Raw genomic sequence first — 27,515 nt, forward strand, 5'->3', positions numbered from 1 at the left:
CGCTGTATTTCCATGCCTCACTCCTGCTCTACGTGCCGTATTCACCTAGTCTGCAGATCACTGTGATCTGCCATCCTGTGCAAGATGTGGGGTCTACAGCACCGTTACAAAGAATTGCACGGGCACAGGCACGCACAGCACAACAAGGAGGGAGTCACTCACGTGAGCCTCACTCCCAGGCCAAGAGATATGGCACGTGTGTTCATTTGATTTAGTTGCTCTCAGACTTGCAAAGGAGATAAAATACTGTTCTCACATGTGCAGTCACTTAGACTTCAATGTAATTGCCTATATATATGCAGGCTCCATGTCTTATTAAGTAAACATACAATTAAAGCATCTTTATGCTCACAGTGAATGGGAAAGTGTTTATAGCTACATTTATATACAGTATTTGAATTCTAAAAAAATAGCTGTTTGGTTCCCGAGTCATTTGGCAACCTGCTTGCAATTAAGGCGACGCATCCTGCTTTGTAAGAGGTGTTCATACAGACATTTTGAAGAAAATCACTGTGCTGGAGGAGATGGATAAATTTGTAAGTTGATAGACTAGCAGAGATATTCAAGAAATACTTTTGAAGATACTGTGCTGCAAACTGAGTCTAAGCGTGTACCAAATCCTCTCTTGCTCTGTGCTCTTCCTCCTTCTTCTGTGATTGTCTCCTTGACAGCAAACCCACTGCAAACACCACAATTTGAGCAATTCCCCAAGTCATGGGATGCTAAAATCCTAGATCCTGGCTTGACTTTAGGAAGGCTAGCTCAGACCTCAAGCTTGGCAAGGTTTAGCTCAAACTCACCTCTACTACCAGCTGCTCAATACTATAGGATGAAATAGTAAGAATGCATCAACACAAATCACTCCCACTTACTCTTTCTATTTCTTTCCTAAAGGTATGAAGAGTGTAAGGGAGACAAGAAACTCAACAGTGGAGTGGGATTTGTTAAAAATCTTTTTAGCCAGTTGCAGTTAAGGCCATGTACAGAAGCAGGCTAAACTTCTTTTGTTGTTTTTGGCACCATCTCTACCACACTGATTTTTCATCTGTTACTTTAAAATGTCAAGGTTTTAGACCACCAAGGCATCTTTTTTTTAGCTTTTATACTATTAATTCCTGTTGGAACTATTAATTAGGTAGTGCTCAGACACCCTAGTTGAAACTCTGGTTCTACAAACATCCAGAATTCAACTTTAAAAGACAAAAGAAAGTATAGTTAGTCTCCACCGGAGGCACAAAACAATGGCTATTAGAACAGGCTACAGAAAATCTACACAGACCAAGAGAAGAATCCCAGATCTAACTACAAGGTCATATTTTCTTTCAAAATCAAGGCTCCAAACAACATTATTGATTAGGATATTTTAGCTCGCAAATGAAATTAGCTCCAGAAGATTGTTTAACATCTTTGTCAGTGACATGGACACTGAGATTGAGTGCACCCTCAGCAAGTTTGCTGATGACGCCAAGCTCTGTGGTGCAGACCTTGACAGGCTTGAGAGGTGGGCCAGTGCAAACCTCACGAAGTTCAACAAGGCCAAGTGCGAGGTCCTACACATGGGCTGCTGCAATCCCAAGCACAAATACAGGCTGGGTGGAGAATGGATTGAAAGCAGCCCCGAGGAGAAGGACTTGGGGGTGCTGGTTGATGAGAAGCTCAACATGAGCCGGCAGTGTGTGCTTGCAGCCCAGAAAGCCAACTGTGTCCTGGGTAGCATCAAAAGAGGTGTGAGCAGCAGGTCAAGGGAGATGATTCTCCCCTCTCTACCCTGCTCTTGTGAGACCCCACCTGGAGTACTGCGTCCAGCTCTGGGGTCCCCAGTACAAGAAAGACATGGAGCTGTTGGAGCGAGTCCAGAGGAGGGCCACGAAGCTGATCAGAGGGCTGGAGCACCTCTCCTATGAAGGCAGGCTGAGAGAGTTGGGGCTGTTCAGCCTGGAGAAGAAATGGCTCCAGGGAGACCTTATGGCAGCCTTCCAGTACCTAAAGGGGGCCTACAAGAAAGCTGGAGAGGGACCGTTTACAAGGGCACATAGTGATAGGACAAGGGGGAATGGCCTTAAACTGAAGGAGGGTCGATTTAGATTAGATATCAGGATATCACCCTGTGAGGGTGGTGAGGCACTGGAACAGGTTGCCCAGGGAAGTTGTGGATGTCCCCTCCCTGGAAGTGTTCAAGGCCAGGCTGGATGGGGCTTTGAGCAACCTGGTCTAGTGGAGGGTGTCCCTGCCCCTGGCAGGAGGGTTGGAACTAGATGATCTTTAACCCAAACCAGTCTATGATTCTATGAAGATGATGATGCGTCATCTTTCCCTGGTTCTACTTTGTGCTGGGTTCACCTTGAATACATGAAGTTATTTGTGGTCTCATTTGAGATCAGGATTATATTTCATCCAAGTATCCTTCCACCTCAGTTCAGTTATTCGAAAAGACAGTCATTTTCCAATGGTGATTGTTTACTTTCTTGGGTAGGGGAGAATACATCAAAGATGGGGTTGTAGGTATATTCTGTACTGTTTCATGTTGGATCATCTGCATGAAGATCCAACATAGAAAACCTGCTCATGGCAGTGATTCAAATGTGCAGTCCCAAAATGGAATCAACACACACAAATCCCACAAGACATTTAGGATAGACCCTCATATACCACAAACAGTAATAGTATACAGGCCTCAATGAAATTACTACAATTTATACTGGTTGAAGATAAGCTGTAGAATGATAGGTTAAATCATCAGCCCATTTCCAAAACAGCTTTCACTACCAGCATACATGATTCAAGCGTTTATGCCCTTCCCAGTACAAGTTTGATTTACTTTTTCCAAGCTCTTATTCATAAACCTTCAGCTGAACCTGACACTACAAGTTTCCCTGGCAGTTGGTTTTGCTTTATATCTCAACATAAAAAAAACCAGCATGGCTTTCTGGCAAAGCAACACAAGGAAGTTTATTAACCTACCTTTTCTTCTCTCTCGCTCTTTCAAAATAGCTTCCAGCCATTCTTGCTTCTCTTCAGGGGTTTTTGCCATGCATACAAACCATTTGTTCTTTGCCGTGTTGTGGATCTTCCAGCCATTAATAACAGTGTGGCCGCTGCTGTGATAGTCAGCTGGGAATAGATAAAATGGCTTAAAGAGCAACAACTCTTAAAAAAGCAATAGTTATTATAATTATTAAGAACTCATACCATTACAGATAAAGCTCAGGAAATACACAAAAATAAAAGCGAATTTGAAGTTGTCTGTGCTGTTTGTGAACTACATTATAAGTTAATAAACTGTATTTTTAACTTTTAGTAAAAAATGTCCTTTTTAAAATGTAAGAGAATTGCCTAGCATATGGAAGAAGGTATAAACTCGACACTACAACAGGCAGAGTCCTCTGAAAAGAACAGATCATGGTACTTGGAGTACTTTTGTTTGTGTTAAACTGTATTAAATTCCTTAAAAAGCAGGTTTTGCCCCTTAAATTACTCAGAGCTGCTGTGCTGATTGAACAATTTACTATTAAATTTTAAAAAGAACTAAATACACAGGGGGAAAAACACAATTTCAATTTGAAGAGTAAGCAAATCGTATGTATTTGATGTATATTTGGTTACCTGAATAAAGAAATATATATACATTTCATTGTTTACACAAAATGAAATATAAAACAATATTTAGTATAACCTCAAAAAAACTCACTAACCAAACACATATATTTTTAAATATGTTCCTAACAACCCTATGTTCAGTGTGCACTTTATGGGAGAGAGGTAACAATTGCTGATCTGAGGTATCTTGAACTTCTGACTCTTAACATGTAAACCACTATGCTATAAAAGGAGACAATTTACTGTTTATTAGTCTGTCTTTACTTACATAACATTTGAATATAACATACTAGACCATAAATCTTATTCAGAAATTAGCTAAACAGACTTCCTCTCCAAAACTGACACCCTTGAATATCCTTCACTTAGAATTACATGCATTTCCTGGGGGAAAATTTGTGAGGCATAAGTGTCCCATGATAACAAATATATTTTTTTGCATAAAATACATATTAAAACTAGAACTAGCAATTATTGTACAAAATATTAAAAAATCAAAGGTCAACACTGTCACACCATGAACTTTCATTAAGAGGCAAGAAAGTCCCAGGGCCAGCCCTGAACTACTGTAGTAACTATAGAGCTTTTTACTTTGTATAAACTTTTTCATAATTCAGCCTTGTTTTGTACAATGAGATGAGATTTTCTGAAAGTGAAACTCTTGCTGAAATGCTTGCTAAGATTTATCATAAATCTCAGCAGACATGCTAGTATCCTTTCAATAACTCTGCATTTTAATTAGATGGAAAGCAGCCAAGCTTTGTATACTGGGCTGGAAAATGTCAGGAACTACTAGAAAATCATGAGACTGATGGCTAATTTCTAAACCAACAAAACTTTCTAGTACTCAAAGCGTGTAAGAAAGTGCAAGCAAGTCTATGACAGGAAGAAAAAATAAGTTATTTTTGCAACGTCATGTTTATACCATATATAATATCATATATCATATTTTTATTCACATAATCTATGCATAATATCCTTTGTCCCTTTAGAAACACTGTTTCTTGAAAACTAGCCATCATATCATTCATGCACTGTCAGAAAATCCAAGTCAAAAGTGAGGGAAAAGAAAGAAGCCTCAGACAGAAGCTCTCAGCAGACAGACTGCAGCCCTTTGGAGATCGAGGCAGGAGCACTACTGGAGGAAGGAAGGTGAAGGTCCCTTTGTACTATAGAGGCATATACATACAAACCTTGCAATATAGCACTAGCTGCTCCTTTTTGTTTATTTATTAAGCTAGAGGTTAATACCTATAAAACTACAGGGTGATATTTTTCCTGCGGTCTTCGTTACTGTATGTCTATCATCGCAACACCCGTGTTATGTAGGGAAATATCATGATCTCTAATGCAGCGAACCGTAGCAGTCAGTCGTGGCCAAAACATTAAAAAATGACAGCTCAGACTCACAAATGGATTTAGATACTCCCATTTCACTCCAGACAGAAAACTGGTGTCAATTTAGTAGTTTAATTCAGAAAAAAGTGGCTCATCCAGCCACTTGAATATGTCAGTGTAGAGATGACATTTTAAACATGCAGCTTCCTTGGCACCTGAAGGTCTGTAACTGCAGGGCCAAGAGCGCTGGCAGTTGGACCATATTTATCTCATGCCGCTACAAACTCACTGAATTCTGTGAAAAGCCCAGTCACCTAGATAGGTACTAAGACTGCCTGATGTATACAGATGGCAATGAGTTCACATGGAGGAAAATAGGTAGTTATCGCCCAATTTTGCAATAGTAACCCACTCCAGTGATGCCCAGCTTGACTCCAACCTCCGCCTTTCACTGCAACACCCCTGCTTTCTCTTTTGCTCCCATGTTCCCCATAACTGCAATCCTCCAAGGCTCCCATGAGCAATTCGTTCTGCCCGACACACCCATGCCCATAGCCTCCTGAAGAGCATTTCAGCATTATGCTATCATCCCATATAAATTTATACCTTTTTTTGACTGGCTACTGGACAAAATCTGGTCAAGAGCTGCAGACATCCTGGCTAAACAAATGATTTTTAAACCTGACACAATGGTTACAGAAGGAAGAAGAGCACAAGACTTCAAGTTGCTCAATGCAAAGTCTGAACAAGCATGCTTAACGAATCATTAAGCCTCCAACTTCCCAAGAAAAGGTGATGAAAGTTGACATCATCTTCTAATGATACATGGTAATACATTAAAGCTTATAAGTAGAATTCCAATATATTGTTCAAAATTCAAGACTCAAACCTTTGAGAGATGCACAACAAATGATTTGTTACAGACATATACAATAGAATATTTTTCTTCCCTTAAAAACAAACAGAAATCTCTGTATTGAAGTACTTCTAAGTTTCCCAGACCTTAGGTTCTTAGGAGCATCAATGCTCAGAAATACTAAGGAAATAATGGCTTCATATTATCAATTCCCTTCCTCCTCTGTATACTTTTTGATGCAGTCTCCGGTTACTATTATCATGTAGTGTTTTTTTTCTATTTCATGCCTCATTTAAAGACAATAGGGGACAGAACTAAGATAATATAAGCAACCATAAATCTGGTATTTCCTAAGTCTCAAGTGCTTGTCTTCATAAACTAAATAACATTCATTTAATGGCTGGTGAATGCCTTTAGAAATACACTTTTCTCTCAGAATTGAATTTTGAAAACTGAATACAAAAAAAAATACCATAACAATTTATCCACCTTTCTAATACTTGCAAGTGGTTGTGTAACCACATTGTTTTAAGAACACAAATAGTCTGCCCTCATAAGTAATATGCATTCCACTTCAATAGTGCAATAAAAAAAAGGCAGAGTGCTTCATGATGCTGCAACAAAAATGAAAGCTTACACCAACTGTACTGCTCAGCCAAGGCCTAATTTCATCAAAGAAAAACTGCTTTTCAGAAAAAGCTTTGTTAAGTTCTGTAGGCATGTCATTAACATGACAATAAACCACACTGGGAATCTGTTTTCCTATTTCATAGAACCATAGAATGGTTTGGGTTGGAAGGGACCTCAAAGATCATGTAGTTCCAACCCCCCTGCCATGGGCAGGGACACCCTCCACCAGACCAGGTTGCCCAAAGCCCCATCCAACCTGGCCTTGAACACTTCCAGGGAGGGGCAACCTGTTCCAATGCCTTACCATCCTCACAGGGAAGAATTTCCTTCTAATACCTAATCTCAATCTATCCTCTTTCAGTTTAAAGCCCTTACCCCTTGTACTATCACTCCATGTCCTTGTAAACAGTCCCTCTCCAGCTTTCCTGTAGGCCCCTTTAGGTACTGGAAGGCTGCTATAAGGTCTCCCTGGAGCCTTCTTTTCTCCAGGCTGAACAACCCCTACTCTCTCAGCCACTCGCCACTGGTGTCCACTTGCACATCAAGCCATTGATCACAACTCCTTGAGTGCAACCATCCAGCCAATACTTTATCCACCGAGTGATCCATCCATCAAATTCATGTCTCCAATTTAGAGACAAGGATGCCATGTGGGACAGTGTCAAATGCTTTGCACAAGTCCAGGTAGATGACGTCAGTTGCTCTTCCCTTACCCACCAAAGTTGTAACTTCGTCACGGAAGACCACCTAATTTGTCAGGCACAACTCACCCTCAGTGAAGCCACGTTGGCTGTCACCAATCACCTCCTTATTTTGCATGTGCCTGAGCATAGTTTCAAGGAGGATCTGCTCCATAATCCTGCCGGGCACAGAGGTGAGACTGACCGGCCTGTACGTCCCCAGCTTTTCCTTTTTTCCCTTTTTAAAAATGGGGGTTATGTTTCCCCTTTTCCAGTTCAGTGGGAACTTCACCGGATTGCCAGTACTTCTCAGATATGATGGACAGTGGCCTAGCCACTTCATCTGCCAGTTCCTTCAGGACCCTCGGATGCTTCTCATCAGGTCCCATGGACTTGTGTACCTTCAGGTTCCTTAGATATTCTTGAACCTGATCTTCTCCTACAGTGGATGGTTCTTTATTCTCCCAGTCCCTGCCTTTGCCATCTGAGGCAAGTGCAACTAGAGCACTTGCCGGTGAAGACCGAGGCAAAAAAGTCATTGAGTCATCCCTGGCCAGATTTAATTCTGTCAGGGCTTTGGCTTTCCTAACCTGATCCCTATCTGCTCAGACAGTTTCTCTGTAGTTTTCCCAGGCTACCTGCCCTTGCTTCCACCCTCTGTAGGCTTCCTTTTTGCGTTTGAGCTTGCCCAGGAGCTCCTTGTTCATCCATGCAGGCCTCCAGGCGTTTCTGCCTGACTGCCTCTTTGTTGGGATGCATTGGTCCTGAGCTTGGAGGAGGTGATCCTTGAACAGTAACCAGCTTTCTTGGGCCCCTCTTCCTTCCACAGCTTTGTCCCATGGTACTCTACCAAGCAGGTCCCTGAAGAGGCCAAAGTCTGCTCTCTTGAAGTCCAGGGTAGTGAGCTTGCTGTGCCCCCTCCTCACTTCCCTAAGGATCCTGAACTCCACCGTTTCATGGTTGCTGCAGCCAAGGCTGCCCTTGAGCTTCACATTCCCCACAGCCCCTCCTTGCTGGTGAGAACAAGGTCTAGCATGGCACCTCTCCACATTGGCTCCTCTATCACTTGGAGAAGGTAGTTATCATCAATGCATTCCAGGAACCTCCTGGATTGCTTATGCCCTGCTGTGTTGTTCCTCCAACAGATATCGGGGTGGCTGAAGTCTTCCATGAGGACCAGGGCTTGTGAAGGTAAGGCTGCTCCTATCTGTCCACTCGGTCTTCCTGGTGGGGTGCCCTGTAGCAGACCCCACTACAGTGTCACTATTTCTATGCTTCTACTTACAAACAATGACGACTACATTCTTACATCTATCAATGCCAAGAGCAAACACTCTCAGCTACCCTGTTCCCTGGAGCCCTGTAGTTCATTATACAATGCAAGCAGAAGAGGATCCCAAAATCTATAGTAAAGAACTGTGAAAGTATCATCTAGATTCAAAAGTCTTTAATGTCTATAAAGAGACCCATAAAGAATACATGAGAAAGAGTCATGCATAGATATGAAAATATAAGCACTCTGCACTCAGAGCATCCACTCTAAGAATGATAGAAAGTGAGAGGTAATAGGTGATTAAGGAGAATGAAATAATACAACACCAAAAAACCCACACGCAAAGCTAATGTGAATGAAGTTCAGATGACAAAATTACTACACCTGGGATTGAGATGAGACCAAAAGAACGCAGCAGAATAGTACCAGGTTACAGTTCAAACGCAGCTGACTACAGGGGATGAGAAATGAGACATCTGGGTGCAACAAATGAGAACAGTACAGAAACCAAGACAGAGGAAGGTTAAAGAAAGGCATCATGATCTGAGTGAAAGAAAAAATATCATTGTGAGGAGAGGGAATACACTTCTTACTACAAGGAAGGAAGAGAGGGTTGGGTTTTTTTTTAAAAAAAGGGAGGAGGTGGCAAGAAAAGGGCAGAAAGGTGACACAGGCCAGGGAGATAACACAGGCATTTCCATATTTCAAAGAGAACCATAGAAAGGAGGGATGAAATAGCAGTAATTACAACAAAAAATTATTTTAGGACATTGGACAAACTGAAATGGAGAAGGCAGGAAATGTGGGGATATGGAAATAAAAAGCAGTTAAGAATAATCTAGAAATCAAAATAACCAAACCACTAGCTAATGTGTCAGAAGTGTGGAAAGGAGGATGGATTTTAGACATGTTGCATATATAAAAATGACAAGATTTGATATGGCTCAGGAGAGCAAGTAGGAAGGAAGCATGATAGCCTCCAGTACTGTGTGTGAGGCTATAGGAAATGGGGATGGTAGCAAAATTTCCTGTGGCTGGAGGAAATTAGACTACTGGTGTCTGGAGTGGAGAGGAAGACGATTTGTGCTTAGCTAAATTATACTTGAAGATACATTGAGGAAGAAAACGAACAAACAGGAAGGAAAACAGACAGTGTGAAAGAGATCAAGGACTGGATAGCTAGAACAAGCAAATGAAGAAAGGTAGGGCAGATTTGAGAAACAGAGGAGAGACATGGAAGGAGAAAGGAAGAAATATTTGCTAATGCTAACACTAAAAGCATGGCAATATGTGGGATTGGAAACAGCGAAAGAAAAAAGCTGGAATATTCATTAGGAAGAAGATGGTGGGTATAAGCCTCTGTGGCCACAGTAACATCAAGAGTTATAAGAAAAGAGATGCCATCTTAGAAAGTGACATAATGGAAACAGTAAAACTGTATTTTATTTCTAAAGTATATATAAGGAAGGAAAATAAATGAAAGGCAGTCAAATAATACATGACATAAAAGACTGAAACACTCAACTGTATTTTTTGCATAAACAAAGTGCTAACTGAGATTTCATACAAATAAAGCGAACAACTGGGCAGGAATACATGCCAGAAAAGGGAAATAGGAGGATATAGACTATTGGATAAATTATATTCAAGTCAACAAGGCTTTATGAAATTCACTATAGTGTACCCATAGATATCTCTAAACCACTAACTAAAACAGTGGGCCTGGTGAAGGACGTAGCCCAAAACAGATGTCAAGGAGTTCTTACAAAGAATGTCTCATAAACAAAGAGAATGAATTAAGTGTGACGCCACAGTGCTCTACCTTATATTAGCATTTTCCAATAGTTTTAGAAAGAGCTGAAATAGTGCGGTAATAACACTGCTTGTTCATGGAACCAAGGCAAGACGCATTTCATGAGCTTTGGGGAACAAGACATGAATTCTGAATGCTTAATAAACTGTGGAAATAGTAAGATAAATTCAGTAGAGAAAAGAAAGTAATTATTAGGACCTACCCTCAGACATTAACACAGTGTAAGATATAATGGGACAGGCACACAAATGGGAACACAGACTAAAAAAAATGAAAAATAATGCCCTCAGAAAAGCCAAATAATCCTGGGATTAGTAATAGACATGCCACATGGAGCACTACAATAGTTATTCTGTTCTACTTGGCACCAGCAAAGTTTCAGCTCTGGACACCATAATACAAAAGATGCAAATAAACTGGGAAAAAAACCAACCAACAAAACTACAAAGGACACAAAAAGTAATAAAACCTTAGAAAACATGATCCATGACAAAAGGTTGAAAGACTTAAAAAGAAGAGATGGAGGAGAGATGCAACAGCCTTCCAATAAACTAGTTTGTTGCAATAAGAATAGTCAAACCGTTCTCCAAATCTGCCCAGTAAAACAAGGAGTGAACTATCTTGAAAACAAGGAACTCAAGATTAGAAAAAAATGCTTTTAAGAAATATTTAACTTCTATGAAGGATTTCTATGAAGCTTATTTAAGCTATAAAATCCTTGTCATTAATGCTCAATTTTAGAAAGAAATTACATTAAGAAATGTTTGGAATCCATAGTAGATGTAGGGCAAACTTAATGCTATTTTAAAATCAGAAGTAGTAATATATAACTCACAGAAACTTCCTCGAGACCTACATATTTGCAATGCCACTGCAAGTTTCCCATTTATTTTTTTTTTAGTTTTACATTAAAAAGCCAAAATGTTTCAGGTTTTCTGTATTAATTGTAAGGAAATAATATTGTTAAGCTCAAAGGTTAAACTCAAGTTTCTAAAACAAAAATTGACATTTGTAGGAATATTTTGCGTTTTCACTTTTCTAATGTATGTCAGGAAAATTTCAAGCAATCATATGGATTATATCCCTAAAGGTATTAAAAAAACCCTTCCTTTTTTCTTAAACACTTATGTTACAATCTCAGCACTTAAAGTGTTTGAGGTTTCATTCCAACAGAGGTAACTTTTCCATTTGCTTTTACAAATGTATCACATGCCTAGGGATAACCTCTTTAAGAGTGCTGGAATGCTGTAAAGTGAAGTTAAATACATGATTTTAGTTGAGCAATAAATGTCACCTTATTTTATTACTCTGTTCATGTTAGCGTAAAACAGTCATCTATGACCACCCAGCTAATAATGTATGAAAGCAATGATGTGTCACAGAAGCAGTTCTGACATGAGTAGACAGAGCTTTTAAAGAGGCATTTTACTCTTTCTTTCTAAGTACACTCCATTCTCAAAGAAATCATAAAGCTGCATTTGATTTCAGCACCTCAAAAGACTGCTATGAGCAACACAAATATACTCACCTGTTCCATCATCTACATTCTCTACTTCCATCACTTCTGTGTTTATTCTGCCCCGAAAAAGGTAACGGTGGCCATCTGTAGATGCTTTGCTGTTCTTCAATCGCCTGATAAAAGGAAGAGCAGATGAGCATGTCATCCACCACCTTTTTCTATGTTTCTGCACTGCCTTCTGTACATGTAGCATTTAAAGAGTACTGTAAGAGTCACAACACATTTATACATGTGCAATTGAACTGTGGAAACCATTGCTGAACGGGACATTGCTGATGCTAATGCAAAGATGCTACCTCCTACTCTGGTAATAGTAGGCTGCAAATCGCTGGCTGACATGAGAGTTTATCAGGAAAGTCTCACTCTGTAAAAGCTCTGTTCCAACGCTTTGGTACCTATATGCTACTGTCTGCCATCAAAGACAAAATAGTGGGTGGATCTCTCCTCCTAACTGATGTAGCCTCCTTATGCTAGCCAAGAAATTCAACACAAGGGCAGCATGACCGAAAAAAAATGAAACACCTTTGGATATAAATCTTGACCTACGCACATTAGCCTCATAAATGGGATTTATGCATGGAAGAATGAAGATGGCATTTTTCCTTCCTCACATAAGGGTTAACCAAGAATTATAATTAAGAATTGCTGAATTTTTTAACAGTTTCACAGTGATATATTCCAAAGCACTTTGCTTTGCTATAACTCTGTTCTCAGTGAAGTCAAGGCCTTTCGAGAATCCAGTTCTAGGCAGCTTTTCCCACCTCACATAAGCCAGAGATGATTTTCTGTTCATTTTTGCCTATAATGATAATTTATACTGTATATCAAACAAAGGTCAGTTCCTGAGAATTAATGATCATCTGAATTCTGACCTTCACTCCCTCCAGAGAGGTACTGTTCTTCAGAAAATGACCTGCCTCTCAATCATTGCTGTCTGACGAGTAACTCTACTATACTGTAAGTTTCTTATTCAAAAACTGAATAGTATATTAAAAAAAAAAAACCAAACCAAAAAACAGCAGCAAGCATAAAAGCTCAGTATCACATATTTTTCTTTTCCAAAGTGAGGTAAATCCTCTCTAGTGACCTTCATACTTATGAACCTGTATTTAGCAATCCACTTTTATACAATTCCGCAGCAAAAGAATGTTTAAAAATTACATAAAATATCTCATACCATAAAAATAGGACAATTTTTGTAAAATTTCCAAATTATAAACCTCCTGAGAGCAACATTCTCTTTACATACTTTCCAATCAATACCCGAAGTATCTTGCTGGCATATAATCCATTTCCCACCATCAACTCTGAAATGATGTTCTAAATTGAGTTGCTTTTATGTCTGCAGAGATGTCACCATGGTACCAGCCAATGACATGTAGGACATGATTGCTCAAAACTAAAGAAATCATAGACCTTTCACGTGTTTTGAGATTTTCATCCAATAGTGCATTTTAGCTAGAATATGGCTACAAAAATATGTAATTTATTGATGAACAAGTGGAAAGATGCTATGTAATCAGAAATTTAATTGCAATTGCCAGACAACAAAATACAGCAAAAATTAGAAATTTTGAAGAGTGAATTTATATTTAACCAGTCTACATAAAAATGAAACTGAGCAGTTGCAGAAGGATATCCTTCACAAGGTTCTTAAATGGTTCATACTCATCTGTTCCAGAAGTTCTGCAACCTAAGCAAGAGTTGAAACTTAAAAACAAAGGCCTGATTCACTATAGCTAGGTGAGTATAAACTACCTATCTTCTCACATGTAAATGCTTCCCTGTTAACAGAGTAATTTATAGGAGGAAACAATATTCACTGGAGAAGATTTTTAAACTTTCCTCAGGGTTAGCCTGCAGCTTCTTCAGCAGTAACCCACTGGAAAAAACAGCATTTCCAGTCCAGTCTGAATAAGGTTCTTGCAGAACAAGCTAAGCATCTTTACAATACAGAGAGGTTCTTATAAGGCATTCTTCATCAGTAGGGTCCATGGCTACTTTCCACTACTACCACTTTCTATACCACACACTGATGAGTCTAACCATCCACACATATTGGTTCAGCAAGACGCTCTACAGGTGCTACAGTGAATCTAACCACAAGTCTATCATAGAACTATTTAGGTTGGAAAAGACCCTTAAGATCATCAAGTCCAACCATTAACCTAGCACTGACAAGTCCACCATTAAACCATGTCCCTAAGCACCACATCTACATGTCTTTTAAAATACCTCCAGGGATGGTGACTCAACCACTTCCCTGGGCAGCCTGTTCCAATGCTTGACAGCCCTTTCGGTGAAAAAATTTTTCCTAATATGCAATCTAAACCTCCCCTGATGCAACTTGAGGCCATTTCCTCTCATCCTATCACTCGTTAATTGGGAGAAGAGACCAACACCCACCTGGCTACAACCTCCTTTCAGGGAGTTGTAGAGAGTGATAAGGTCTTCTCTCAGCCTCCCATTCTCCAAACTAAACAACCCCAGTTCCCTCAGCCGCTTATCATGAAATTTGTTTTCTAGATCCTTCACCAGCTTCGTTGCCCTTCTCTGGACACACTGCAGCACCTCAATGTCTTTCTTGTAGTGAGGGGCCCAAACCTGAACACAGCACTCAAGGTGCAGCCTCACCAGTGCTGAGTACAAAGGGACAATCACTTCCCTATAATTAGCACAGGAGGAGAGAAAAGGGATATTCATCCTCTAGCAACTTGTTCTTATGTATGACAAAATGAATATGAGTATAAACTTATTTGGCAAAAGAATTTTAAAATATTTAAAGTAATACTCTTGAATGATGAGTCCTATGCAAACACTGATGTGAAAAATATCATTCATAAACTATATAAAACAGTAGACAACAAAGGTTGCTAATAAGATTTTAAAGCCTCAATTAAAAATTGGTCTCAGATTCATGCATTTATATGCATACATTTCCATTTACTTTGCTGATTGTAGTTGCATATATACATCTAAGGTTATAACTACACTACACAACACATAGATATTATGGTACACATATATATTAATTCTGGTCTTTATTATCCAACCCTTTTATCTCCTTCCCTCTCATCCGTCCCCACCAAGAACGGGTAGCAAAAAGAGGATGAAGAGCACACACTATTCCCCAGACACAGCTAAAGCAATGGGGGAGGAGGAAATCATTATGACATTAGGCTGCCCACAGTTGACAGTTCTGGGTGCTCCCACATGCTGGACTGAATGGCCAACTACCTTCACCTGGATGCACCGAGCATACATTTTGCTATTTACATTGCACTTGACCATCCTCTCACGTACAACCTTCAAAAGCAGCTGGGCGAGGATCCATCCTTCAGCAGGTACGTGACCGCTGCCAAGCCAGAGCACTCATCAAAACAAATGGATATTACAGGTGCAGAGAAAGACATCTTTCACCTGGATGCTACAGACAATCCAGGCACTGGTAAAAGACAGTTGGAAAAACAGGATGAAAGTTGGCTATCAACTCTGGACCTACCCTTGAAAATCTTACAGCACTCACACTGATCTGACGGACACAGCTGTGGTGATGAAAGTAGAACTTGGATTTATGAGGCAACGGTTTCAGCAGCTGCGGACAGTTTCCTTGACTGAACACTGAGGTTGATGGTGGAGTTTCCTCTGACACCCTCCACAAGTGTGCAGAGGCAGAGGCAAAGATAATGGTATTCAGCAGTGCTATTAGCAAGCATGCTCAAGGTCTGTCATGTATCTATGAATCTATCAAGGATCTATCCGGTAATATGTATTCAGCAGCTACTCAAAAACAGTTTCTGGATCAAAGAGATAAGTAGTTTCAAGAGGGATGCCTGTACGTAGAACTCTTATTTCTCAGAAGCAAAACAGCACCAAACATTAACTGCAGAAGCTTGTTGCTGAACTAAGGAATTGCTCTTTGCAATGCAGCAAGCAGAAGCTTTCTGGCTGTGTTCCCTGATTAGAAATACAAGGCTTGAAACTCTTCAGTCTGTAGAGACTTATTTTATAGCATAAGCTACAATACTAACTTGTTTGAAGTAAAAATCCAATCCGTTTACCCTTCCTAGAAGAGAGGCCATCACATACAACCTGTTGTGGAAGAGTGACAAAACAGATTCTTTCTCCCCGCACTTCACCATTTGGATTCTGCATTTTTGTAAAATTTTCCCAATGTTTGGATGAATTCTCTTTGGATGATAAGTCTGCTTTAAAAATGCTGACTTTCATATTGCAATTAGTTGCAGCAAATGCTTTGGTGGTGGTGTTCAAATATTCTTATGAAACAGCATACAGGGGATTAGCTCTACTGTGAGAAAAATATGTTATTTTTGAAAGTATAAATTAATCATTTACCTGTGCTTTTTTTTGCAGTAGACCAAAAGGTTATCAAAAAGAAAAAATATCCTCTCTTGGATATTTCCTGCTGAAATTTTCAGTAGTAGTCCACTTCGCAGCATTTCTGTGCATGTATCTGTGATGTTTGACCCCTAAAATCAATTGGAAAGAGATTAATTTTTATTCTGTGAGAATTGAAGGACTCTTCGACAATTAAGGAAAAGTTTCTTACACAAACTCACAACCACAATGATTTTCTGAAAACACCAAGAATAAAACTAACTTTCATTTATTACATTGTAATTAATTAATAATTTCTAATGATGCTTAAGACCAGCTTTGCATTTATTTAGTATTGCCACTAACTGGGGGGGTGGGGGGTGGAGGGCAAAGGTTTGTGGCTTTTTTGAATGGATAAAGTTTAATCGCTAAAATTTCCACATTATATTACATCTGTGCATGAGATCTCTCCCAAAAAATCAGGCTAACTTTATACAATAACTCTTATCCTCAGTAACTTTACTATTTAGTCAGAAATGTCCGAAAATGGGGCTTTACAAGACGTCATCTATGCCAAGATGAACTCGGAAGCTGAAGCAACCAGGAACCTGAACATCATTAAGGGTATATACTTCTACACTAAATTAACCTAAACACAAAATCAAAACAAAAAACCAGCAAGATTTAAAACTCAGGCAAAGCTAATAGTGGCACATACAACTAAGACTTTCTAGTATACTTCCTCCTTACATACTCTGAAGACATCAGAATTTTGCCAATCTGTAAATGTCTGGGATGAAACTTCCCATGCCTCACTTTTGCTTCAAGGTAGATTATTCTTTCATGTGAAAAGAAGGCAGGCGTTTTCATAAAGGTTAATGAAAAAGAAGCAACTTTAACAAAGGATAATATTTTCCCCAAAATATTTCTGTGAAAAAGTCATGGCGTTTCTACGCCTTATAAAAAGAAATTTACCTCTCAAGGAAGCCTGCCTTGAACAGAACAAAACACAGAGGTGTTTTGCTATTCTGAAAATCCATGCTCCTGTGGGACAGAGCTCCTGTCCATGTGCTACATGCATCCAGCATACAATCCTATGGATAATAATGCGTGCTGGCTGCACTGAGCATACACCCATGGCTCAAGGAGTTTCCTCGCTTGAGGCAGTCAACAGTCAGCTTGGAAAACCTGCAAAAGCCAGGACTGTCATCTACACATGTTCTGAATGACTTATGCCTGTGGTAGCTGCAGATACTTCCTCTTCTTGATCTAACCGCAGTAGCCCAAAGAAAAATGCATTCAATTAAGAGCCAAGAAGCAATCATGGGTTCTGCTCTCATCTTGCCGTTCATCCTTTGTACGTCACAGCACTGAATATTGAGCAATAGCGGAGACGCTGTTCTAAGGAGAACACAGTCTGTTTACAGAGATGATAAGAGAGATTGCACAACCATCACACTGGAACACAGCTCAGGTCTCTAAATAAAGCCGCCTCAGTATCAGTATTAACTAACCACTCTTGTTTCCATTTAGGATCAAATGAGCCAAAAATGAATGTCATCTATAGCCACCAGATCATACTTCCCTTCCAAAGACAGAATAAGCACCAGAAGCTGGCATACTAATTTTACAGTTTTACTTGAAACCAAACACTGAAACACCTTAAAAGCACACTCCGTAATATAAATTAAGCATAAATTAGGGCTGCACTTAATGTTTGCTATCCACAACTACACAAAGCATGTAATTTCTTTCCATTCTATTTCATCGCTTTTGTGTATTAAGAAGAGTAACCAATACCTTATGCTGCTTTTAAAATTTGCTGGAACAGTAGTTATGAATAATTTGCATTTTAAAAGTCTGGATATTTTTAAAAGTTTTTGGTTTGTTTTTACAGAAAACTTCAGCTTTGCTGGAAAATTGTTATTTTTCGTAGGGAAACCAAAATAATTTCAGCTTAAGGCTTCAAAACTGTTTCAGCAGTTTCAGCTTCCTACAAAAGAGTGGGTTTTTTCATAGAAAGGGTTTTATGAAAGCATTTTGTCTCTTTTTATTGAAAAATCTCATTTTCACTGTAGAAAAATACAACCTTTTCCCAACAGGCCTAGCAAGATCTGCTACTGTGCCAGCATCATGTCATAAAATACCATACTTTATACGTCTTTTAAATGTATACAATTCAGGCTACCTGAATTATCAGGATTTGCCTCAATCATGATTCAAGTTCAACATTGCAATATGACAGTCAGTATTATCTGTATCACATTACTACCCTTTGCTATTGTTTTCCTCTTCATTTTTCTCCTTTTCTAATATAAACTGCTAGATGATGAAAAAAACCTTCTAGAGAGCTATTTTTTTCCCTTTGAGACCTCCTGTCCAAATATGGAACAGTGTTAACTTCACTTATCGGATAACTTTTGACAAGATCACAACCCATGCTGGTGTGGCCGCAGGTCAGTGGATTTTGTTATTGCTGTTTTATTTGCTGAAGTCCAAGGAAATAAGATAACAGGATCAGAAGTCACATCTGGTTGTCCTACATAACACTGCCAGTGCAGAAAAATCCCCCACCTCCCCCTTGCCTTTGTAACAGTTAGGGTCAGCCTGTTCCTAGAAATGGAACATCATGGAGCTGAAAAGGACAAAAGAGGAAGGGCGTATTATGTGAAAGTACTGCTGTCTCTACACCTGGGGCGAGCACTCCTCTCCACTGCATCCCGTAGGGATGAAAAACATGCCCAGAGAAGGATAAAGCAGAGCGCGCACAAGCACTGCTATATCCACCATGCAATTGAAAGGAGGACTGCCAATCATAAAATGGTTTGGGTTGGAAGGGACCTCAAAGATCATCTAGTTCCAACCCCCTGCCATGGGCAGGGACTCCCTCCACCAGACCAGGTTGCCCAAAGCCCCATCCAACCTGGCCTTGAACACTTCCAGGGAGGGGGCATCCGCAACTTCTCTGGGCAACTATAACAACATTTTCATGAAGGATGTAGCTACACCTTGAACCTCCACATGGGATTACATCAAGAATGCCAAGCTACAGTTGATATCCAGCCCAGTAGGATAATTCATTTATCCAACTCTGAGCTGTCCCTCTCATGGGGGAAGATTCAAGGCTGCAGTAACGGATGAGAGGTCATCCTTCTCTTGGAAGCAGTGAAGCTATCTACTGTACCGCTAGAACTGAACTACACTACCTACAAGCAATACTTTTGGAACAAGTATTACCAAAACCTTCTAATAGAAAAATGTTTTTGTTAAATGTTTGAATTGAAACTAACAGGGAAACCTCAAATATGACTGATTTGAACCTGAAAAATAATTTGCTATTTCAAAGTTTGCTTGAATACGTACATTTATATTCAGTGCTTGCAAGGGAAGATCATATAGTTGCTCAACCTAAATGTAAAATCACTACTTCTATGCTACAATTCATGTTTCTCTACATTTAAAGCACCTGAAATTAGAGCTGATGCAGTATTTTCAGTGAAACTAACATTTTTGTAATACGTCAATTTGAAAATGCCATGTATTGTAGAAATAAACCTGTTTTAATCATCTTCCAACAAAACATAGAAAGGATTCAGTTGGAAAAAACTGACCTGCAAAGCAGGCTTATACTGTGAATCTAGACCAGTTTTTCCTTCATCTGTCCCACTGAGTCACTGAAGACTCCAAACATCTAACTGTAGAGCAGTCCTATCCTGTGGGTAGCATCAGGGCCAAGCACTCTGTGTTTTTTCAGGATAGCTGGTGTGGAAATTAAAAGCCCATTAAGATCTCAGAGCTTGCAGGCTATTTAGATAAAACTGGCTCCTAACAACCCTGGGCTGCCAGTCAGTCACCTGTCATTCCACTAAGGCAACAGCTCAGGCAAGAGGTCTGAAATGTGGCCTACTATGACCATATCACAAAATAAATGCATTTAAAATGCACTGGAAGGAGAGAGACTCTACGCAACAAATTCAAAACAACATTCCCCACATCCTTAAGTCATTAAATACTCACCTTTGACATTAAAAAAATTATTACCTTGACATGAAAAGCAGCATTTGTTGGTTTTATTTGTTACAAAAGCTACTTATCTACATATTCTGGGCAAATTTCAGTCAAACACGGAGGTCTGACCATACCGATTCAGTAGCCAGCACGTTAACAGTGATTAAGGTCAGAAATTACAGATATTAACTTACTCTTCAGAACTTATACATGGGCATAGGAAACAGAAATAAAATAGGGGTAATGGCTGAAAATTCTGGAGTTTAAAACATAAATATCTATTAAAATACTACTTGATGATATGGCGGAATGGAAAGGAACAGAATAGCCCATGCTATTGTTACTGAGTCGGCTTGTGACTCAGACTGTTGTTCGGTTTCCAGCTTACAACAAATGCAACAATTTTATTTTTTCTTTTCTCACAGAAACATCCACGCAAATATTACTGACAGACTCTTTCAGCTGCTGAGCCATTCTCCAGCTGAGGCAGCCACCTACACAAGTTCTGAATTCAGGCCAGTAAATTTAACCACTTAGGAAATTAAGTGAGAAAGTCATTATACTCAAAATTTTCTTTCTTGAAACAGATGTTCCATTTTTCCATGAATCTGTATTTTTATCATAATAAACACAAGCTTCATTTTATGACACTTAAGTATAGGAATTCAAGTCATGCTTTGATCAGATTCTAAAAATAGTCTTTATTTTTTTCCTTTTCCTTCTAGTTGGGGCCAAGCAATGTGCTAAGCATTTCCTTCTGGAAGGAAATCTCCAACAAATTTGCCTCTTTATTTTTAGGCAATGCAGAAAACCAGATGTTTATTTAATTAAATCCACTTTCATACATTGCATTCAGAGATTTTTGTTGTTGTTGTGAATCGTTCAAAATACTGTTAGCTCTTATACATGCTCTAGAATTCTTATCATTTCACGGACTAACTGTATATTATGTTTTAAAAGGATGCGCATATTAAGATAAGGGCAATTTTGCCAGATTGGGCACCCTGTGGTTGCCATATGATAACATCAAATCTGATCAGCTAAACTACAATAAATACTACATAACTCTACTGAAAACATACTATTTTAAGACAATGGCACTATTTCAGAGTTCAAACACAAGTGAAGTCCTAAAATTGAATTGGGGCTGTGGGGGGGGAAGAAAAAAACCCAAAGTTGGAAGTAAATCACTATGTTACGGTTCACAGAATACATTCTGACCACAGGGACAGTAAGTCTATGTTTCGCATGCTTCTGTCCATATTGTTACACTTCCTTATTGTTACCTTTGCTCGTTAATGTATTTTCAACAGCAAACATATTTACTACTGTATGTTTTATTAAGGATTCAGAAGAAAATGCAGGAAAGTGGATTCCCTTTTCAGGCTTAGAAGTTTGCAAACAGTCAGTTATTAACCAACTTACCTGACTAATAATGCATTGAGTTAATAATACTGTAACTTTACACTTGAGTGTGTTCATTAAGATGCATTTGACAAATATGTATAAAGCTCAGGAACTGAAAGCAAGTAGAATTTTGATCACTTTAATGCAGCAGAAGACAATTGAAAAGTGGAAATAATACAAGGAATAAAGTTGGTGATAGGCAATAAGGACTATTTAACAAATTTCCTTGCCATAAAATATTCAGCAATGTAACCACTTAACTTGCTATTTCTTCTATCATGAAGTTATTGCACAAGCATGTCTAATGCATTTTAATGTTCACATACACTAATCTTTCTAAGTTATTGCTGATGACAGTGTGTTCAAGCTAATCACAAAAAGAAACTTATTTTCACCTACTCTAAACAAGCAGCTGTTAAGATACCTGCTTCTTTTGGAAAGCATTAGGTCAACTAGATCTCCTCTCAGTTACAACATTTAGAGGTTTACTTTATCTAAGTAGTCTTTTCTGTTTTAAAATCCTGCAAACAATATCATGGCATGAGTACATGCTCTTTGTCACTTGTCTTTAATGGCTTTTTTTTAAGTTATTTAAGATTGAGGATTACAATGAAGCGTAGAAAGGTTTGTCTGAATACAGACCAGCAATTATATAGCTTTGTGCTTGCTAAAATTCCTTCTCTTGAGGCGCAGTGAATTTTTGTGGAATGTGTTATAGTAACAGTGCTGTACCAAAAGACTACAGTGCCCTGAATGCTGGCAGAAGAGGATTTCTCTGCTCTAAATTATACCTACCCCAATTACAGAAATGGAAGAGCAGTTCTTGAAAATGCTGCTACACAGGAAAAGGAAAAATATCTTAAGTGATACATTTCAAATCCCACAATGCACTGAAGAAACACAAAGAATTTTGATTAAAGTCAAACTATTTGCTTAATCCACGTTGCGAACGAATCAAATCTTCCCACACTACTCAATTAAGAACAAACCAAAGGTTTGTGTAAGTCCACAGATCAGGAGATTTCACGTGGAGCAGACAGGAAATACCTTTGCCGTGTCACGGGCAATATTTAGGGAGTTCTTTGTTCAGTGTTAATTTTTACGCTCCTTTCAGATAGTGGCTGATTCTGCTGAACCCTTCTGGAAGGCAGGGGGAGACTGAATCCACTGCTGCAGAAGCAGAGCACAGCCTTAGGCACAGCAAGTTCAAGAAACAGCAGGTGTGGTAACAGCAGGAGATGTAGGGAGGGAACGGAGCTGTATAGAAACTGGGGGTTTTGTTTCTGCTGTTTTATCTATTACTATGAATTATCTCCTCAAAAAGTGACTATTCTAGTCAATATTCTAGTTTTCACTTTTCAGACTTCTTGGGGAACTCTGTCAGTTAAAGTTCAGGCAGGTCTATCTCAAAGCTTTCTCTGATTTTGTATCCCATCAGTGTCCCTAACCTTTTCTCTGCACTGTACAAAGGCCATTTCCCACTACATAGCTGAAAGATCAGGTCTCAGTCTATCAGACTAATGTGGAAAAAATACATGTTCTTGCTACCTTTTCCAGCCAGCAGGCCTTCCACAAAGCTTTAAAGGGATAAAATCTCTTCCTCTATTTCTTAAGCAGCGCTCTCAGGAAGAGAAGTAGCACATCTGAGTACAGTATACAAAAAACCAAAGAACTACTTCCATATTGAAATTCATGTCTTAAGAACCTCTGTGTATTAGATTCAAAACTCTTTTTTTTTTTTTAAAAAAATGTTTACATTACTTGCTTTATATTTCTTTTACTGGGACTTCACTTGTGTTTCCCTCCCACCTCAGTGCAGGCAGCTCAGACATTTCTATACAAAACACCCAAGGCAATTTAAACATACACCTGTATCTACATCTACTTTCCGTATAAAATAATTATAGTGCTCAAAATAATACAAAAGGAAAATTTTGGTGCTACAACTACTTGATCTTGTTGTTATCTAGGAGAAATGGTGGCTCTTATGGTTACCATTGAAAACTCTAACTCAGGAACAGACCTATAATTTCTACACAAAACTAAAGCATTAAAGCTCTTCAATTTGCTGACAAAAACTAATGGACTCGGTGCTTAAACAATAATAATTACCAAATTTTTTTTCAACCAGACGAAATGCTGTTAGGCAGGCATTGACAGCACTAAAATCAGACCGCCAGTTAAATTAGGATTTATAGATGTACACACATACACACTGATGTAAATTATCGATATTCTAAGTCAAACACTAAACATTTGCTTTCTCTCCTGGAAGTCTGCTATTTTATGCAGCAGTGCTTAGTCATGGACAACACTTAATTTACAGAGCAGATCCCAAATAAAAGCTGTGATTTCACAGAATTGAGGAGCTGACAGTATCACAGGATCACAAAAACAGTGCAATACATGCTTGTTGAAAACTGTTACTCCCTCCTCAATACAGAAAGCAACAAATCTTATGACAGTACCTCCCATCCTTCAACATGAGACTGCCATTCTTCCAAAAACTCTAATTTTTCCATTTGTCTCTTGGCTTCATTTATGTTGGAACAGACAGCTTTCATGGCCTGGAGGGCTTCCATTAGTGCCGCATAGTCACTGTGCTTCCTCGGAGTCCGCTTCAGTAGCTCCTATTTAAACATTTGAAAAAAAAAAAGGAAAAAAGCAGCTTGTCTTTGATCTCTAAATGTGCATTACAGGAGGCTTAAATTGACTAGGATACAAAATCAAAAAGTAGCCAGACTTCTCTTTTACTAGGTGGAAAAGTAATAAACCCTCCAGCATTGTGTCCTACTAGGACATGAAAACACAATAAATTACCAACAATAAAAATAATCACTACTTAGGAAAAAGTTTGCATTTCAGCTACTTTGTCCCCCCAATAATGTTTCTTCATGTTCAGCTTTGGTTTTTGGGTTGGGTTTTTTTGGTTTTTATATTCCACAGGATGGAACTGTTCGACAGCAAGGATAACAATTCTGCTTAAAAACGTCAGTTTACTGACGTCAAAATTAACACCTGCCTTTCCGGCAACTCAGGGCAAAATGCATGTTCCTTTAGCTCCACACTATTGTTAATCTAGTACAATACACCAGAGCACTTAACAATAGCTTCGGTGACTCACTCATTTCAGATGCTTACTGGTAATGGCAGCCATACTAAAAAACAAAAGTGGAGTTGCCAGTATTCATTTAAGATTTCCCATCCCAAACTACCAACTACCCGTTTACAGCTGGACCGACTATGGACAGCCTTCGGTGCACGCCCTGACTGAGGCGTGGGTACATTCGTCCTGGAGGCCTAACCCTGCTGCCACCACATCCTGTATTTAAATTTAACATAAATAAATTAATTTCAATGTATCCCTGAAGTAATTCATTAGTCATTTTCCCTTGTTTTGTCTGTAGATCCTTCACTCAAAAAATAGAAGACAAAAATAATTTTAAAATAGGCCAAGGGAACTGTAAAACCACAGATATCTGGGATGACTCAAACCTCATCACAATTATTATATTATTTAACTTGTTTTAAAAACCTTTATTTTAACATGTTCACTTTTAGGGTTTTATGTCAGTGCAATGAAATGCATACGCCTCAAAACTGGCAATGTTTCAGATCTAACTCACACATGCATTGTGAAAAATACTGTCCAATAATCAGCTTTCAAGTAGCTTCTAGAACAAAATCTGCTCTGGCTTTTCTCATGGTTTCAAACAATAAACAATATTAAACCTTATTTTGTTAAGCATAAATTAATTTTAAGTATTTACTTTCCTGATGATTGAATTATTTCCTAACATGCAAAAAATTTCAGTAACTCAGAGGTTTGAATATCCAATGTTTATCAGCACATTTAACATTTTTCATTAAGTTTTCAGTTGTAACAGTAAGATAAAAATAAACATATAAACATGCATAGAACCACCTACAGCATCTTACTCTACAGGTTTTTTTACAAACCATTTTCATAGATAGTTTTCATTTACAGTTTCGTGATGATAAATTAGAATCATCAAAGTATGTCACTAACAAACTCTGCCATCCCAAGCATTTTAAGCGAGGACATGGTCAAACCCAGCTGAAATCAGTCTCATTAAACTCCCTGAAATGGCTCATTTCCATTCAACAATGGAGAGGCAACCTTAAGACAGATGCCGAAGGGAGCTAATCATCTTGACCCAGCCAAACTCCTCAGTCCTTTTAATACTGATGTCAGAAGAGTTGCCACTGGCTTTAATGAGAGCAGGTCTGGGTCCAATATCTAATAAAGAGATTATTCACTGTGTAGAGAGATTGTTCCTGCAGTTTGGAAATATGCTTAGCAACCACTTTTATACAGAAGTATAAAGTCCTAGATAAAAATCTTGTAAGTACCTTTAAAAGAAGGGGATACTTGCATATTCTCTGTATCGGCGTTACTAGATATCCCTCCAATGGTACATCTGTGTTCTTGCGTCCTCCAAGAAGCATGCAATTCTAGAGTGTGAACAGTTTCAGAAATTATTTAAAAATCCTAAGAAAATTATCAGAAATAAAGACAAGGGCATATGCAAACAGCAATAGTGGCTAAGCTATATATAAATTATATATGTGTATGTTAAATATGTGATGAGGGAGGTCAAAAGAACAGGCTTGAACACATGCATAGGCAGGTGCATTGACTATCATACATGACAAGGAAGTTAGGAAGCTGCCATGATGTTATGCAGGCATCTCCCCTAGGTATCCTCTTCATCCAGTCTGATTACGAGTGGTCTTTTTTTAAAGTTTAAAAATAAAATACAGTAAATAAAATGCTAAAAATATGCTTTCACGCTTCAGCAAACAAAACCAAAATTAATTCAGGGTGACCACTATAGGTGCTGTTGGTTTCAAAAGGTGTGTTCGTGACAGTAAGTAGTATCAAAGATGCTTTGAAAAGTTTGAATATGGCCATCCTAACACACACGCATGCAAAAGTCTTCTGTTCACATGCTTCTATATTTAAACACGATGTGCAATGAATAAAATATCCTTAGTCATGGGCTAAAGAATATGTGAGGTTTGTCAAGACATCCAACTATGGAAGCAGAGAATACATGAGATATTGGGTGGAAGCATCCATGAAAAAGCAGCTGAGAGAGAGAGAAAGGAATAGGGGCTGTATGAGATAACAAAGTATGCAAGGGACATCACAGCGAATATTTGAAATTGCCAGAATTAAAGCGTAAGTACATAAAGACCTAAAGTAATGATGGAAATTATTTTATGGAGAGATCAGAAGGACTTGTGATGCAATGGTATGAGATAATCTACAGCTTCAAAGAGCAAGATGTCTAAACTGAGAACACTAAACAAAAGTAGTTTAACACAGCCAGATGGTATGCTGACGCAGGCCACAAATCTGGATGCAGACACATTGTTGATGGAACAGAGGCTACACAACTGGGAGGCCACTCTGCTCAGCACATAACTCAAAATGCACATACCCCATAACCAGCGCTGCTAGGGGGATCTCTACGCCCACCCATAAGTCTCTGCTTTGTACTCATGGTTAACCAGCTTTTGTCTTATCCTAAAGGATCCTTTATCCTAAAGGATCTCACTTAACCTTCCAACAAAAAAGTTTTACTGATAAAGTCCGAGCAAGATAACAGCAGTGCAGACTGCAGATTTATATAATGGCTGTCTCTATACTTAAAGGCTCAAAAGTTTGGTTTCAGCTCCTGATTATTCATAGATAATTACATATCTAATGACCTGAACTGTTCTGTCTAGCTAGAAGGCTTCAATTGTACTTTCAAATCAAACAGTCAGACCTCCCGTCTCTAGGTTAGACTGCTGCCACTTATTCTACAGACATGTTCTGATTCTATGAGGAACCCAAAGCAGATGTGGAAGCCCCGTCCGTGCACCCAGGAGTACATGATGCTGACACATCGTGAACTGCCACACACAACTGCACACTTGGCTTCCTTTCTCACAAAACCAGCTCTTTGCAATCTTTCACTGGAATATTTTGCTTTTTGTTTCTGTAGTCAGCATTCACCCTTTAGTCCCGAGCCCAGCCATGCTGC

General features: G+C 38.9%; 1 protein-coding gene across 4 annotated transcripts in view; it reads right to left on the minus strand.

Moving 5' to 3' along the window:
• PREX2 (phosphatidylinositol-3,4,5-trisphosphate dependent Rac exchange factor 2) overlaps positions 1-27,515 on the minus strand; it is a 190,774-nt gene that overhangs the window by 106,907 nt on the left and 56,352 nt on the right. For all 4 annotated transcript variants that reach the window (XM_054815635.1, XM_054815637.1, XM_054815639.1 and 1 more), the window contains 5 exons: positions 25,834-25,935; positions 23,928-24,089; positions 16,063-16,196; positions 11,716-11,819; positions 2,962-3,111 (listed from right to left, as the gene is read on the minus strand). In XM_054815635.1, coding sequence (XP_054671610.1) covers positions 2,962-3,111; positions 11,716-11,819; positions 16,063-16,196; positions 23,928-24,089; positions 25,834-25,935 — 652 coding nt within the window. The remainder of the gene's footprint in view (positions 1-2,961; positions 3,112-11,715; positions 11,820-16,062; positions 16,197-23,927; positions 24,090-25,833; positions 25,936-27,515) is intronic.

This window comes from Grus americana, chromosome 2 (assembly GCF_028858705.1).
Source record: "Grus americana isolate bGruAme1 chromosome 2, bGruAme1.mat, whole genome shotgun sequence".
Taxonomy (NCBI): Eukaryota; Metazoa; Chordata; class Aves; order Gruiformes; family Gruidae; genus Grus; species Grus americana.